The sequence below is a fragment of the Anopheles maculipalpis genome, chromosome 3RL (assembly GCF_943734695.1).
Source record: "Anopheles maculipalpis chromosome 3RL, idAnoMacuDA_375_x, whole genome shotgun sequence".
In the NCBI taxonomy this organism is placed as follows: Eukaryota; Metazoa; Arthropoda; class Insecta; order Diptera; family Culicidae; genus Anopheles; species Anopheles maculipalpis.
Genome location: NC_064872.1, coordinates 82,281,348 through 82,298,472, shown reverse-complemented (window position 1 = coordinate 82,298,472; position 17,125 = coordinate 82,281,348). Strand labels below are relative to the sequence as shown.

The 17,125-nt window shown below is 45.6% G+C and overlaps 2 protein-coding genes across 7 annotated transcripts in view; both read left to right on the top strand.

The window, feature by feature from the left end:
- The window catches only part of LOC126562334 (serine protease inhibitor 2-like), a 388,794-nt gene that overhangs the window by 319,689 nt on the left and 51,980 nt on the right, over nucleotides 1-17,125 (top strand). The window lies entirely within an intron of this gene.
- Nucleotides 813-16,737, top strand: LOC126561852 (matrix metalloproteinase-14). Of its 6 annotated transcripts, none has more exons than XM_050218192.1 (7): nucleotides 813-854; nucleotides 1,174-1,407; nucleotides 11,616-12,299; nucleotides 12,374-12,647; nucleotides 12,727-13,103; nucleotides 13,225-13,312; nucleotides 16,604-16,737. In XM_050218192.1, the coding sequence occupies exons 1-7, from the start codon at nucleotides 828-830 to the stop codon at nucleotides 16,732-16,734; spliced, it is 1,815 nt and encodes a 604-aa protein (XP_050074149.1). In that variant the 5' UTR covers nucleotides 813-827; the 3' UTR covers nucleotides 16,735-16,737. The 6 variants fall into 6 exon arrangements, with proteins under 6 accessions (XP_050074149.1, XP_050074148.1, XP_050074147.1 ...); XM_050218191.1 differs by having other exon boundaries at nucleotides 16,601-16,737; XM_050218190.1 differs by having other exon boundaries at nucleotides 13,225-13,378.

Genomic DNA, 17,125 nt, shown 5'->3' with positions numbered 1-17,125 from the left:
TGTAGTGTAGCGTAAGTTTGGGGGGAAAAACGCATCCCTCAACACTAATCTACCTCACCGAGGACGAGGTCAGTGTGGACGAGAAGTTTAGAAAGAACCGATCCAACCCGACCTAATGCAACAAACACCCGCTAAGCGAGACGATGATCGTTGGGGCCGTTGGCTTTATCTGATCGGCTGCAGCCCACCGAATGAATGTCGATGTCAACTTCCGACGGGTGCGGTGAGTTCAGAATGGAAGAAAAACCTTGACCACCGGCAGCGGTCTCACATGGTTGCGCCACATGGTTGGAGGTTGATACGCGTGTTGATAAAGCGGCTGCGATCTAATCCAAACAGCACAACAACCGCACTTTAACTATGTTTTGTTTTGGGTCCATTACATCCTCGAACACAGCAGAACATCCCTCTGGTGCGGAGGGCAACGTTTAGCCGGAAGTGTTTAATCGGGATCGGAAATTTTGCTACAATTTTCCAGTAATTTCCCGGCCCGACTGTATGGGGAGCGTTTTTATTTCAAGCATCAGTGTAAAAACCCGCTACATCTCTACGCCACGGGAGCCGCACGATGGTCATGGTTTGGGAGCAATTAGATTTACGTCGACTGCTCCCGTTTAAATTGCCATCCCAGTTTATTTGTATGTGTCTATTTGTATGGGAGGGGGCGAAGTATTGAAGTGGCCTTCGCTAGTTGCACCGTGAGTGTCGTGTGTGATGTTTGTGAAGCTAAAATGTATTCCAATTTTACCGTGGCCAGCAGCACCGAACACTGAAGGCGCAGTTCGAGGGTGAACACGTTGGTTGTAGAACGTTCTGATCCGATTGGTATGCCGGGTGAGGTTTACCTTGCATGGGTAATACATTTTGTTCCGAAGGTTTTGCTGCCATCATCCTCCATCATCGATCGTCAATACGCGATTCGGAGTGAAAATCGATCCGGAGATCAAATTTTGCATTAACAAGAATTAAGCAGATTTGCCCACATTTTCTCCAGTTGATCACTTCATTAGCCGATCTGACAGTTACGGGTGTTTGCGTGCGTGTGTTTGCGAGTGGGAAAAGCCACCCAATTCCCTTCCAACACCTTCACGGCACTGTGAGCACTCACGGTCAACACGCAACAAGCATTTCATTCACGGTAGTCCTCTCTCTCTCTCCATGTTATCGTTACAGAATCTAGATGTTGGACTAAAGCGGGCCTCCGCGATCGCGATTATACTGCCACAGCAATTAGTTGCCAACCTGCCAAACAACAACTCCCTTCGCACACAGACTCCGGTCAAGAGGCGGCCACGATACGACGTCACAATGCTTCGCGCACACTGGATACGAGCGTTAGCGATCGTGTTGGTAGGTGCATGTGCAATGACCACTGCGTCTCCCGTTTCGACCACTCCACAAGCCGAGGTAAGTGTCCAGAGCCAGGGAAGAAAATTGGATCCAACAAAAAGTCATCCAATTTCGGGTACAGGAATGGGTACGCTCAAGAACACAGCACTAGCTAGCTGTGCATTTCTTGATGCGGGTGCTAACGAAGCTAACGATCAATCTGCAGCCAGCCAGACAGATGTACTTTTTAAAAAAACCTCCCGAGTTGTTATTAATTAAGCTCAATTCAATGCTGCGCTCACTCGGAGTGAATCTCATTTAAATTCCTCACCCAAACGTCCCCAACGTACGTACGTACCCGGTGAGGTTTGCAAGGTGCCTCGCAAGGGTTATCCTCAATATCAGAGCGAGAATCCAACAATCCGGTCGCAAAGTTGCGTAGGTTCGTCCAGTTAGTCCTAATCTAGCCGTCTGTTGACCGTCACTTGCCAAACTGTTGGTGGTTGCGCGAAAGGCATCGGCAAGGTCGCCGGTTGTTCGCTCAACCGTACACGATCACTTGCAAAACTTGTTTCTTATCATGTGCCGTACGTGTAGTGCCTACACGGTATCGGATCGGAAGTTTGATGACGGAAGGAGTGCGTCAATGTTTGCGTTAATGCCGCTGATATACTACACATGCAACATGTTGTGTTTGAGGCTCTCCAGAGGTACACACGGAGGAACCGGCACGTAATCTATATTTAATGTCCTCCGGCACGAACGTTTACGATGGTTTTTGAGGGCTTTTTTTGGTTTTGGATGATCCAAAAATCCCCTGTTCTAGTTGACAGGTAGTGTTGAAGCGTTGTTAGCTTAAAGATAATCAGAGGATAGCTTTTTTTGTATGTTGATTCCATTCACCAGAATCGATGGGACGTCGATTGAGACAATATTGACATCTAATTAGATGATTAGACATTCAGCTGATCATTTGTAGACGATTGTGTCAGTTAATAGTACTTGAATTTTATGAATTTAGTACTATTTATCTTGTAAATAATTAAATTGTAAATGTGACCGTTAACGAATGAATTGCCTTGACCACGTGAGACATTTTATGATCATGATTTTCTTCTTACAGTTTTTTAAACTTTAAAATGTCTGTTAGACATGTTAGACAGATTAGCATTGAATCCTAAACGACTTGTTTCCTAGAAAACATTTACTATGAATCGAAATAATGAATATCATTCTGAGCATTCACTTTAAAGGCAATAAAATCTATTCCTCAATAACACTCGGCAAGCTAAGCGCTCGCTAATAAAACACCGGAGAAGGAACATTACTACAACTCACCAACGGCACGTTGACTAGCTAATCTGAGGACAGCCAAGACAGCACAGAATAAAACAACAAACTGGCCCTAAGGTTCTGCCTCGATGGCCATCACCGGCACTGGCTCATTTAAGTGCACCACGTCCGCCATAAATTCGCCTGCAATTTGTCCAACCGTTTCTAATAATGTATGTCACGTACTGGTAAGCCTCCACCCCGAGCCAATTCTAGGAGCCTATCGGACGAAGCTCATCTTTCTACTTACATCAACTGCCTTCCTGACGGTCCGGCGAAGGGCAGCGCTTATTTTCTCAATGAACAAACCGCTAAGACCGCGCGGTAAATCTTTCCACACTGTCCACACTCAATGGCAATCGGAGGCTCATTTTATTGAAAAGGACACATTTGGCTGTGCTAGATTCGTCAGGGCCTTTATATTCTGTAGCAAGTGCACGGTCCCGTTTAGCCTTCCGAACACTTTCTCCAGCTGAGTACCTGGTTTTGGATTCCTACTACGAACAACACAAAACAGCACACGGTATCTAGGAATGTCACTACGGGCATAATAATGGAAAACACACGACATACCGTTTGGCAAGTTCATTTCGGGCCTGGTAAACTATTTTTACGTGCATGTGCATTGTTCGAAAATAGTTCCTAGCGAGCGTGCACGACAGTGTATGCAGGTATTGCTTTAAGACTTTTGAGTTATGCACCAAATTCTTGAAGCCCTAGATGGAGCTACTGCCTTGTAAAGCCTTGCAAAACTAACGCCGTACTGCGATGAGCCTTTTGCTCAAGGTTTGCATTACTACCATGAGCTGTAGGTCCGAGTGAGAGTTCTTTCGTCAAGCTTTTCGATGGAGAATTCATCACATTTAGCCACCTTTGGGTACGTTTTGAAAATAGACTTTCAGGCTAAATTTTACCATCCACATCCAGCCGTCGCCAGACAGAGCTGAAATTAACCTTTTACAACGGTTTTAAAAATATACGCCCGAATGGTATGTCCAGGCAGAATAAATCGGATTCTCAAAGGTAACCCTTTTGCCGCGACCAGCACCGAACCGATCATAAATTAGCGCCAGCTTTAGCACCAACACGCTCTGGTCTTGTAGAAATCCTCGCTGGAATGTTGGAAAACAGCCTTCCCGTGGTCGGCTAGTTCCGGTTGAACTTTTCACCTGGCAATCGCACCAGCAGCTCAACATCGATTTTCTTTCCGTTCTCACCCAAAGTTCGCCACGTTGAATGTCACCGAGAAAACGGTACGCCTCCCCTGTGGTACGCCCGTCCGTGGCCTAAGACTGTTAACCTCGCATTGCTTCTTTTTATGCTTCCACTCGTTGTATTTCTTTTTCATGTCCTTCTTTATGTCCTTTTCAAGTGGGGAATTGCTAGACCCTAGGTCAACGCACCCACCATCAAGCCAACGTGCTGGTTTTTTTGGATTTTGGAAGTTCAAAATGCTGCCCCGTTAATTATATTCCTTGTCCGTATTGTGTTGTTGTTGTGTGTTTGTACGTTAATCAGAATGCTTACCGTCATGTGTCCAGCACCGTTCACGACCACATCATATCGACCAGCCAGCTTGTGGTTTTTGCCACCCCTTTTTTTTCCGGTACACGTTGCGTGACTTTGGGCAGGATACTTTAGGCAGGAACTCCTTATGCAGTCATTTCTATGCCGAGGGACTTACAGCGCCACCCTTCCCGTATGTAAATCGGACACAATGTTCGATCGACACACAGTAATATGGCGGAAGCAACGTCACTCATCCCACGTGGCTCGACCACTTTACTTACTTTCGAAGAAGTTGTGTAGTATTGACATTCCTCTAGACCGTTTTATTGCGCCTTAACGTACCGAAATTATCATCCACAAAAAAAAAACAACACAACTCACACGCACAAAGCGTTTAATCTTCCTATCCAGGGCCTTAATAATATTTCAAAGATTCACCCTAAACCTCCCCTGCTCGAAGCATACAGCGTGCGTTCGTTTGGCTGTGACGTCACCGGCACTCAAAACCGGCAAGGCTTCTCCGATGAGTCACGGACACCGCGAATAAAATCAAACCGGCTTGGTGCGCTTGCGTTTCGTGCACAAGATAGCTTCTTCCAAGCCTGGCACCACGGCGTGACTGTTCGACGCGGGTTAATCGCTTTTGCGCTTTGGTCGTAAAGTGAGTGGACTTTCCTGGAAGTTGGCGTTAGTAATCGGCAGCGTGCAGCGAACAGAAACAAACAATAAGCAATCGAACATCGTTCATGGCGAGGTAGATGATGATGGTTCAATCAGCAGTTTTTCGGGTGGTGTTTGCACTTCCTACTCGATATGAACGTAGAAGCGTAGAAGTGTTCCGATCATAAGTGATACTCATGCCATCAAATTAAGCACTTCGTGATTTTGGTTTTTCGCTCCTAGTTCCGAGGCTCTTGGAAGAGAGTTTTTTAATTTCTAATGAGTTAATATTCGGAAGATTATTGGCTACATGCGGAATCAAACACAAAGCACTATTACTCATTCTGATCATTGAGGGCTATAAATGTTGCTAATTAAAGCACTACTAGAAACGATCATTCAAATCTTTCCAGATGCCATCTGGCCACTTCTCAACGTCGGGAAAGTTAAGCAAACCCACGCAACGAACACGCCCCCCAAAGGCTAGTGGATGACAAATCGAGCTCGAATCTCTTACAGTTGCATGTGATTCAACAGCTTTTCTTAGAATAGAGGTACCGACTTCCACCGATCACACACGCACATACTCTATCGTTCGGGTTGTAGGGCATCGGCTTGAGTAGTGCATTGAAACGATCATCTCCACCTATATGGTGGCTAGGGGTTGTAACACGAACAGAAAAAAAAACACTCCATCATCCAAGCGCATTGTTGCCAGTTCAGTAAAGTTCAGCGTAGCGTTTATGGGTTTGATCTTTAACTCGTCCATTCAATTAACGCTTAATGAATTGCTACCCGCACGACTCCGCGTGACACAAAACACCCGCGAGGGCGTCGAGAGGGTGTTTGATACAGAACTGCAACATACAAGCCATCCAATCCATGCCGCTAAATGTCCATTAACAGGTGATACAAAACGAATCACCGTCAACCGACGACGACGTTTAGATGCAAGTGCCACCCTTCCGTTGCGTCAAGATGAACAAAGGTCAATCGATGCATTGGCGTTATATAATTAATTGTACACGGAATGTTCTTCCGGCCGGTGTGCTTAGGCGATGTCTTTTAGAACCCTATTTATTGATCAACTGATCTACCAAGGTAGTGATTTTGTCATTTCACCTATCGCTTCCTAGCCTGGTGATTGCCGATAGCCTTTCAAGTAACATTTTTTGCCTCCAAGACTTCATTAGGCAATTACTCAACCGAGCATTAAAATAGACCAACAGAGCAAGGTGCCTCTGCGGAATGTCCAAAAGCAAACCCTACTCGATAGCGCAACGTACCATTTCAGCTGTAAGTTGAAGGTTGAAGGTGTACGCCTTTCATCAGCGATAAAGTGAAGTCTCTTAAGCTGATAAGGATCCACTCCCTTCGGTAGGGAGTACTTGTACTTCGAAATTCTCCCTGTACGCATCGAAGTTTACGATACACCGTTGCCCGGCAGAGGCTAACTTCAAGGTCTGCTGGGGGGGGGGGGGGGGGGGGAGAAAACATCCTTCTCCCATCTCGGGTACGGTCAATCGCATCCAGCTGTTGCGCCGCCATTAAATGCTCCGTTCTGTCTGATAGAATCATCAATTGACGCAGTGACATTCTTGGCCCAGTTTAAAGTCTCGCGATAAGACCGCATCGCATCTTAACGCCGAGCGATCGTACACGTACGGCGAACCCAAATCTTACCGTTTGCTTCCTGATCCGATAGGGCATCACCACCGTGAACCTTCGGCAAAAGCTTGCTGTGCCGATATGTTGCGATTGTAATTGTGCAGGCCGGGTACAATTTTTGCCCTACACACACCAGTGTACGATTCGATGACGCGTGCAAAAGAGCGGTGGTTGTAAATAATAATCTAGCAGCAAAACGCCACAAAGCTATACTGCTGCTGTTGGTGGGTGATGAGCACTTTTTTGTTTTGTTTCATTCTTTACAAAGAGTGCAACCTAATCGGTGAGCAATCTTCGGTGATTATCGGCGAAGGGGTGTTGTTGGGAGAAGCATCGCAAACGATAGAAAGATAGTTAAGCTTCGTGCATGAAGTACACAAAACATTCAAGAACATGTTTGTCACGGTTGATGGTCTTGATTGGTGTAGCTTTAAAAGAATTATGAGGGACTTCAAGCTTTTAAATATCAATTAAAAATATATTATTTGTAAGACGGAACACATGTTTTGTCCTGCAGCTTAATTTACGTCTTCTTCTAGTCAATGCAGGCTGAGCAGAACCCAAGATCAGTGTTTGTTATTTTGACAATATTTTATCATACATTATTTAAACACTTAAATAACGAAGTAGTTTTCTAAGAAATTACTAAATAATATTGATAATCGAGGATGTCCGATATAAGGCAAAAAATAAGGAGGAAATGCATTGAGAAATTTGTACAAAATACAGCACTAGAAGAGCTTTTTTGTTTTAAAAACTATTTATGAGCAAGGTTTGCACCATAGCGCTTCACACTGGCATGGCGCCGTTAGCAACTTCAACATCCCCTAGTGTCCGCATGCATGATTTGTTTGTTTCACGAATCAATTCTCTACAACCACAAACAACACCCCGGCCGACGCCATTAAATCGATAGGGATGGACTGCCATTACGTCGCGTCGTTAGCCGATAGTCGGGACACGCTGGACACGCTGCACTGTAGTTGAATGAACTTTGTGTCACCTAGATTTGCCGCTTCACCTCGAAACGTGTCAAACTACACAGCGATTGCCATCTGCAAACTTTACGGTCCAAATGAGTCGCCCCATTAATCTTCAAACACCACAAGGTTCTTCCGAATTTATTTTACCGCCAGTGCGTTCCTGCCGAAGTGTGTTTTCCGCAGTTGTTTGTTCTTTACTACCGGTCTACAGGTCTTAAGAACTCCACCATTCAATCTGCAGTTTTCCCATGGGTTAGGCTTGTTCACTTCAACCCTCCGTTTGGCATCGACGGTGGCATAATAATCGTCCCACCGAGCAAATGCGGCCTCGAACGACCCTCAAACGATCGAGTAGAAATAAGTGTCACAATTTCGGAACCGAGCTGGTCGGCGAATCGCATCGTAGCATAGGTCATTCAATCGGTCCCTTCCTTCCCACCCGGGGGTGGCATTGTGGTCGTTCATTATTTGCACACTCCCCACCATCTTTCGGGCCACGTTCCTTCCCACCAGTCTGCCAGTGTAACGCTCACAGTATGGAATCATGCACACAATCCTCCGAACACGATTGAAGCTCCACAACCGGGTGAATTGCCGGTGGGCTTATGATTTTTCATTGCCATCCAAACCCATCCCCTCTACCGCTCCAACCCTTTAATTCCTACCCAAGCCCCCGTCAATCCCGCTAACTCGCGAATGATGAGCTTTGATTTACTATTCATGCAGCCAGCAGTCTGATACCACCCTTCGGTCGGAAATAAAAAAAAGAAGCTTGGTAGAATTGGCGGTACAGCTTGATGATGCGTTTCGGTGGGCGAGATGGACGGGGACCACAACAACCATCCACATTGTTGTACACGCGGACCGGGATGGTATGTGCGCGATTTACTTGCGCCACTGCCAACGAACGCCCGATGGCAATGGTAGGGCGCGTGTGGTTCCGGGCGCTAGTAGGAAGTGCTGGACCGCGATCGGACACGCCTGAGATGCGATTAACCTTCCGCGTTGATGTGTTTATTGATTACAAATGAAGTACTGATTTGGCGGGTTCTGGCGCTTTTTTCTGTGTGTGCGTCTGGTGTCACGCTGCATTCCACATGTTTGTAATTTTCAAAAATTTATGACAATTATAAATCATCAGTTGTCTAAAAATGGAAGAAAAGGCAGAATTGAAAATAGATTCAGCCACCATCAGAAGCAAAGCCGCTAGAAAAATATCAGTTTTATCTCGATTGGTGCCTCTTGTTATCTCCTCTTCTCTCTGACTTTTTGTTTCTTATTTAATGATGGACATTTGGTCATTTCTTTGTTCAAACAAAAGCTATAACTATTGCTCAATTATTTTATTTCAATTTTAAAACCTTACTTTACCCTCATGCCTGTTTCTCGTTCCTGTCAGCATTCAACACAGTGACTCATTCGAAACACAATATTTGCTCACTGTTGACAGCAATGCACAGCTCAGTTCACACATGCCAGTGCGGCGAGGCTTACGTAGAATGTGTTTGCTATTTAAAGCTCCTCATTAAAACAAAAATTGCCAACAACGAGTGCGCCATAAAAGTAACGAAAATATCTTATCTCACATTCCCATACCGATTTTACATTACTCACTTCCTGCCACCGTGCCATATTACAAGTACACTTTAGCCCATCTTGTCGTTCTCGATCTGCAAATGTTCCGCACGAGCCGTACTGCACGTTCCGGTTGCAGTATGGAGCTTCAGCAGCCTCATCCTTCGATCGCCACACTAGCATATGTGCACGTTTACCGGCACTGCAACGTCCGGTGAGGCTGATGAGTGGTTCAAACCAAGTTCATACAGCAGATTTGAACACGTTTTTAGGCCATTTAAATATGCCTCCACTTGTGAGGAAACAAATCGAAATCGGACAGCTTCCAATCGGCATATTAAAGCACTTGAGCGACTGTTGATACATTATGTGAGCCTCCCGTGGTACGTAAACACTTGATAATCGGGGTGCAATTAAATGCACACAAAAGATGAAACGATGGATGGCGCCATTTGAAGAAAACAACAAAATCTTATTAATTGTAACCCATTATTGCGGTCGTTTGGATACACAAAGGAACAAGTGCCTCAAACGCTGCCCATCGGTGATTGCAACATTCCTCAGGGAGTAATGCACATCCTAGAGGCATCTCGCTCGGGCTGTCGTGTGATCGTGACTTCAGCTTAACGTATTCACAGCGTCTACTATTTATGACTTCCACTCACTTTGGAGTAACGAACCGATCGATCGAAAATTACCACCTAGGAGGATTCCTCTGTCGGGCAAGCACAGTCTGGCCTTGCAACCGGCACGTGCCGGCGACCATTTTCTAATCGCTGATAACATCTTACATCACCCACACTACTCTGCGCATTTCGGCATGCATGTAGACGATTCGCTAACTCAACCCAGGGCGGGGGGCGAGTTGTTCTAATTACCATTTTGATTCAATTGCTGCTGATTTATACACGTATACGCCTGCATACGGACCGTGACCTTATAGCTCCAGTTGACTATCAGCCAATGGACCACGCTTATCGGAAACGTAACAAAAGGAAGCAGAAAACTACAAACCCTTAATCCTTGACCGGATCGGAGCTAATGTCGGGGTACAAGAAAGCATCCCGATGGGCCTCTTGTAATCGGTTGTTGGTGATTTGGTTCAGTCATTGCACCAGGGAAGGCCAGAAATGAAGGAAAAAGAAACATTACTGTTACTGGCGGATAGGCGATGCTATGCGGAATTGGCATTTCAGTTCAGTTTTGTTTTTAATTCCGGAATTCCCGGTGAACTTTAAAGACTTTGGTGAAACGTTTAAAGCAATCTTCTTCTGCTATCATAAACATCCTAACTGCTGCTGTTGCAATTTAAATATGAAGTCTGTTTGATCTAATGTAATAAACAGAAAAAACTTGTCTATATTTTCATCTTTTCCTGATTTTTGGAGTTACATGGAATTCCTTCTACCGTGTCCAAGAGGCAAAGAATGACTGCGGCATTAAATAAATCTTGGCACATTTTAATCTCAAACCAAAACTGCTTATCACCATTCTTATGTATCGTAGAAAATATAAGAAAAAATCGGAACAAAAATCTCGTGGGTTGGTGACGCCACTTCTGTTGTTGTTTGTGCACACAAAGTCAACATGGAACGTTACGATCTCCATCAACGCCGCCATGTAAGCAATCGGATCCATTCAGTTACAGCGGGAGAATGGGAGAAAAAAGTACGATTACAAGCAATTACATCTGCCCCGCGCGTAATCCAGCGCCGAGGAAGCAATGTCACGCTTCACATTACAAGCTTGGCTAATTAAGGCAAGGTACTCATCCCCCAGCCTCCGTGGTAGAAGGTTCATTATCGCGATTAGAGTGCGGCCAAAGTGGCCCGCAGCATTGCTGACAGCTGACAAATTGTATGCGAATATTGATACCATGCAAATGATTCGCTCCCCTCCGATTCAGTGGCCAAAGTTTTGACCTTTCGCCCTTGGAAGACCAATAGTTTTGGATGCAATTCTTGGTAGATTGCAATAAATATTACACCTCCATGTGAGGAATCGCCGAGATTTATGAAAAATGGTTTCTTCTGGTACGTGTGTCAACTCGTCCGGTCAGACAGTTCGTGCGCGGAATGTTGTATCATAAATATTAATTGACGATCGATCAGATTGTGCATCCACGATCACCGGTGGTGGCAGTTGTTGTTGTTCGTACATTTCGGACGTCTCGATGGGGATAAGTACGGTGCAACGTGCACGGAAAGATGGGCTTAAGCTTCTTGCAAATTTCACGCTCATATTTCTTGCAAGTAAATAGCGATATTCTTTTGCATGCGGTGCCTGTCTAGAATCGCTAATCTGCGACACTGGTCAGAATAATGACCCATTAGGTGGTGAAGCAGGAGGGCATTACACTACCACGTGAGCCTTACGTATGGAGCAGATTACACTCGACCGAGCGCTTGCCAGGCGCACGTTAGTCTTTAAGATGAGTATCTGCTGGATTGTTGTTTTACTGAGCTGCACCCAGGCATTTCCGGTCGGAGGAGAGCCGCTGACAATTGCTCAAAATTCAACACTAATATTATCCTTTCTTTGCTTCTTCTCTCCTCACAGCTCTACCTCTCACAATTTGGGTATTTAAGCCCCAAATATCGGAACCCAACTAGTGGGAACCTTCTCGATCAGGACACGTGGGAGAAAGCCATCATGGAGTTCCAGAGCTTTGCCGGACTGAACGTTACCGGCGAGCTGGATGGCGAAACGATGCAGCTAATGTCACTGCCACGGTGTGGTGTGAAGGATAAGGTGGGCTTCGGGTCAGATACACGCTCCAAGCGGTACGCCCTGCAGGGTAGCCGCTGGAAGGTGAAGGATCTCACCTACCGGATATCCAAGTACCCGAAGCGGCTGGAACGGACAGCAGTAGATAAGGAGATAGCGAAGGCATTCAGCGTTTGGAGCGAATATACGGATCTACGCTTCACGCCAAAGAAAACTGGTGCCGTACACATCGACATTCGGTTCGAGGAGAATGAGCACGGTGATGGTGATCCGTTCGACGGTCCGGGTGGTACCTTGGCTCACGCCTACTTCCCGGTGTATGGTGGCGATGCTCACTTTGACGATGCGGAACAGTGGACCATTGATAAGCCACGCGGCACTAACCTGTTCCAGGTTGCAGCACACGAGTTTGGTCATTCGCTAGGTCTTAGTCATTCGGATGTGAGATCGGCATTGATGGCACCATTCTATCGTGGATACGATCCCGTATTCCGATTGGATTCGGATGATATTCAGGTGAGCTTAGGAGCCTTTACATACTAGCGTTAGTGGTGGCAGCTGCGTGATTTCTGAATGATTCATCTCTGTAGGGCATCCAAACTCTCTACGGAACAAAGACCAGAAACGGTGGAGGAAGTGGTGGTAGCGGTGGTGGAGGTATCGCTCCTACGAGAACCCCTAGACCAAAGACACCGACAGAGCTGGATTCGGAGCTGTGCACGTCTCCGAAGATCGACGCCATATTTAACACTGCCGATGGCAGTACATACGCCTTCAAGGGCGATAAGTACTACAAGCTGACGGAAAATGCGGTCGCTGAGGGATACCCGAAAAAGATTGCCGACGGATGGCCAGGACTTCCGGGCATGTATTTCCTACACGGTTCTTCAATATTTATCTCAAAATTCTTTCCTAACAGACAAAAACCGTCTTCTTCTTGTAGGCAACATCGATGCTGCGTTCACGTATAAAAATGGCAAGACTTACTTCTTCCAGGGCACCAAGTACTGGCGGTACCAGGGTCGACAGGTCGATGGTGACTATCCGAAAGAAATTAGCGAAGGTTTCACCGGCGTTCCGGACCATCTCGATGCGGCGATGGTGTGGGGTGGCAACGGAAAGATCTACTTCTACAAGGGTAGCAAATTCTGGCGGTTCGATCCACTGAAGCGACCACCGGTTAAGTCCACCTACCCAAAACCCATCTCGAACTGGGAAGGTGTGCCGAACAGTATCGATGCGGCGCTACAGTACACGAACGGGTACACCTACTTCTTCAAGGACGACAAGTACTATCGGTTTAACGATAGAACGTTCACGGTAAGATTAGGCCGCGGTACTTAGTATTCCCGATCACAAGCGTCGGAGAGACCGCGAAACGATCAATGACGGTGTGCCGTACGGAATCGCTAATACCAACACTGCTGCTCACCATTTCCAGGTTGACCAGTCCGATCCACCGTTCCCGCGACCGACGGCACACTGGTGGTACGGCTGCAAGAACACACCGTCGACCTTCAATACGCTAGGTAATGTACGATTGCAAAAATCTGACGAACATCCCGACGATATCACCAATTTGATTCTGGATGCCGGTAAGTGAAACCGACCATACCTTCGGTACACACGTTCCCTATTCCTTTCTTTCCTCCCCTCTATACTGTCCTGTTCCACATCTACCCTTCCGAACCAAAGGCAACTGTCTCCCTCGAGGTCATGATCGTTGAGCCTGTCAGATTTTTGACAGCTACCAAGGTCGTCGTACTCGGCTCAATTTCATCGTTCTTGTACGCGTTCTTCACCGTTGTTTTATTATTCGTAATCGTGTTCGCTAGTTCATTGGTGTGTGTGCCGAATGCCAAGTAGCTGGTTAGCTTAGTCCGCCTTCAGGGCCGAGATGTCGTGTCACGTTTGTGCCTCCGCTTTGGTGGGAGTATGTTGACTCCCTCGTGTGTGGTGTGGTTTCATGAGAAAGCTATTACTTAATACTCCTCGCGTTAATGTCGCTATGTGTTTATGTTTGTTAAACTTCGCAAAAAACATCTAAAATCCGTAGCATCCGTATTCCTTGTCCTACTGCTGCGCTTCTAGTGTTACGGTTTGTGATTAGCGGTTTTGTCTAATGCCTTGTCTGTGTTCTGTGCTCTGTCGTTATCTTGTAGCTACCGATGACTATCAACCGTACAGTCGCAACGGTCTGTAAATCGTCCGCAAAGGCCGGACACAACGCGCGGCCTGTTTCCTTTCTACTGCATCCGCTCATATCTTCTATTGCTCTATACTTCCACCCTGTGTACTTCTGTTTGTAGCGAACTTTGAGTGCTATCTTTCGCTAAGGTTTGTCTTTACTGCTCTGTATCCTAACTTACCACTACCATCCTGCCACATTGAATGCTTATCTGCGATCAGTCTCGGGATCGTGTCGAGTAACGGTTTAACCCCGATCATTACTGGAGCATTAACAAACGTCCGATTAATGAAACTAACAGATAAAGATGCCTCGAGATCTATGGCATCTTTGCGCACAATGCGCTTCTTTCATGCTGTATCCGTAAATGTGTTCTAACAACAACGAGCTCATTATAACAGTCGTTTCTTCAAATGCATTTATTACCCAGTACCAGAATAATTGCGTCACTTTCGTCCGACATGTGAATCATTTTGTGTCTAACAAACTAAATTATAAACATTCTTCCAAATCTGTATCTAATACTTGTACAATTTTGTCTTGCCCTGTGCCATTCTAAAGAAGAAGAAAACAAAAAAAAATTGCAAAAACTCCGATTGCATCTCTGCCTGGAAACTCTCCTCCATTCCACACTAAACTGTTACAACCAAAGCAGGTCGGTTTCACATCCAATACCACCGGTTGGACCAAAGCACAGGGGTTGGGAAATCTTCCCAACCGGACCAACCCGGTATCCGAGCCAAATGTAGTGTGATAGCTAGTATTCCATAGCACTTAGCACACGCACCCAAATTTTGAAGTAGCTAGAGTAGCTTATTGAGCATTATCTTGGAACGGAGTTGACAACACCAACGCAGTATACGGCACGGGATAGTACGCTGTGGTAGAATGCACAGTAGAAACCGTTTTTTGGGCATGGTACGATGCACATAGTTTACATCTTTTCGGTTGCTCGAGCAGCTGCTTCAGTAGCATAATGTTTTTATTATAAATTAAATTGCACATTTCTTGCCGGGGGTTTTCTCTCTCTCTTTCTCTCCTTAAAAGGTGTATTACTTAACTATCCTCTCTCACTACTAAACTAACCATTGCGCGGGTGTTCAATAGTGCATGAACTAACGAAATTGTCACACTTAACGGTGGCTTAGACGCGAATTACGGAGCTGCGAGAGGTTGATCAATATTGATTTATTGGCCCCAAACATGTTCACGACTCGGATAAATTGGACATCTGATATATTTTCGCCATTTGTCTGCGAAAACTCCAAAGAAACGAAATTGGTTTCATTTTTCAGTAAGAAATCATGCTGAAGTTCACCACGCTTGGCACGTTAGATAGTTAGCTGTAGGAAAGTAGTTTAGTTGGAAAATATGTTGCACCATATTAGTATATTTTGCACGCACGGGTTTCTAGCTTATAAGAACATTGGATACGCTTCTTCAAATCGAAATTTGAACAAGGCATCAAAACTTGCACGTTTGCCGTAAACAAAAATGCACGCTTTATCGGTCCTTCAAAGCCGCTGTCGCACGAACGTAGTCAACAACAATGGGTCGAACAGGCCCTTCCACATTGCACGTATATCGCACACCGCATTTGGGTATCAGTAGTAATGGCCACCGTAGTACGCCACGAGCAATAGCGATGCCACCTACTTAATCATATGCCTTCACTGATTTGTTTTGTTTCTTCTTTTCTTTTTCTTACATGCAAATAATGTTATAATTTCGTTACCCTTCTTTACCCACAATAATTGTTACTCTTATGTTGCGATACGGGATCGTTTGCGCTTTGTTTGCGCTATCAACGATCAGCATGAAGATCACCAGCCATGAATCGACTGGAACCGCGAATCAGTGTGACAGCAAGCTGTGTTCAATCAAATATTCACAACTATACACTACAAAATACAGAACGTCCCGCCTGTTAGTTGTTTAGCGTAGCAGCAAGCATTATTAGAGTCCGGAGCAATACAAACAGTGTCCGAGGATCAGACCGAGGATGCTTCGGAGCTAACCGCGGCTCAAACCCAATGTGCCAAACGTGTTGCGCGTGCAATTAGGAACACTCACTCACAGCTCGCTGTCAATTTGCCCGTGCGTGTAAGCGTTTTGTTAGTGTTGTAAGCGTACTAGCGACAGATTTCTCACTGCAGACAATTTTAGTGAATTGGTACTACTACTACTACTAAACTCTTCCTCCAAAAGTGACATTTATGCGTATTGTGCTGCAGAAATTGAATCATTGAAACGTTACTTCCGTAACCGTATGCCAGTACAGAATCAAAATCCAATTCTTTATCTCTTAGTTAGAACCGTACAGATGCGTTTTGTACTTTTGTTGTTGTGTTTTTTTATTCATTTGCTACACATTACTCCCACAGTGCTAGTTGTGCTTTTCTGTTACTTTCTTAAGAAACTGTGTACACAAGAAACCTTTACACAAATTACCGATTCGCGGCTGTTGCGAGCGTCCCTATGCACGCCGTAGTGGAGCACCTTTGCCGTGTGATTGGCGCCGAAGCTGAAACCTGAAGCAATGTGTTGTTATCTTTTTCTTCTACTATTTCTTCTACCTGTTTCATCCCTCCAAAAAAAAAAAAAAAACGCGTGCATTACAACAACGCAGCAGATACGGACGATCGGCCCGAACCGGACAGCTATAGTGGAAATGGAGGAGGTTCCACCATCACCGGCATCAAGCTCAGTATTACTACCCTTTTGGTTGCTGTGCTGGGAGTGTACCTTGTCAACTGCTGTTAGCTCTTCGATAAACCCCCAACCCCAACTACCAACAATTGGCAACACAACGGGGAGCAAAAACATATCAATATTCGGCTGCAACTCTGCCCAGGCCGTGTCTCCTGTTCGCAAACTTCACAGACAATCTCGATCGCGAGAGAACTGCCACCGAGAGTGTCGTATGGACCAAACACAAAATCGAAACACTTAGCGAGCTTAGTAACATCAAGTAACCGAAATTGATCTCAACGGTGTGCAGCATCCGCGAGGTTTGAATAGAACAGACTGGTTGTGTTAGTTGGATTTCATACAATGCTGGGGAAGCTTTCGTAGTTTAAGGAGAGTTAAAGAGACAGAGCTCTGCGTACGAGATTTCGAGATGTCCAACGAGAAGAATTGGCTAAAGCTAAAA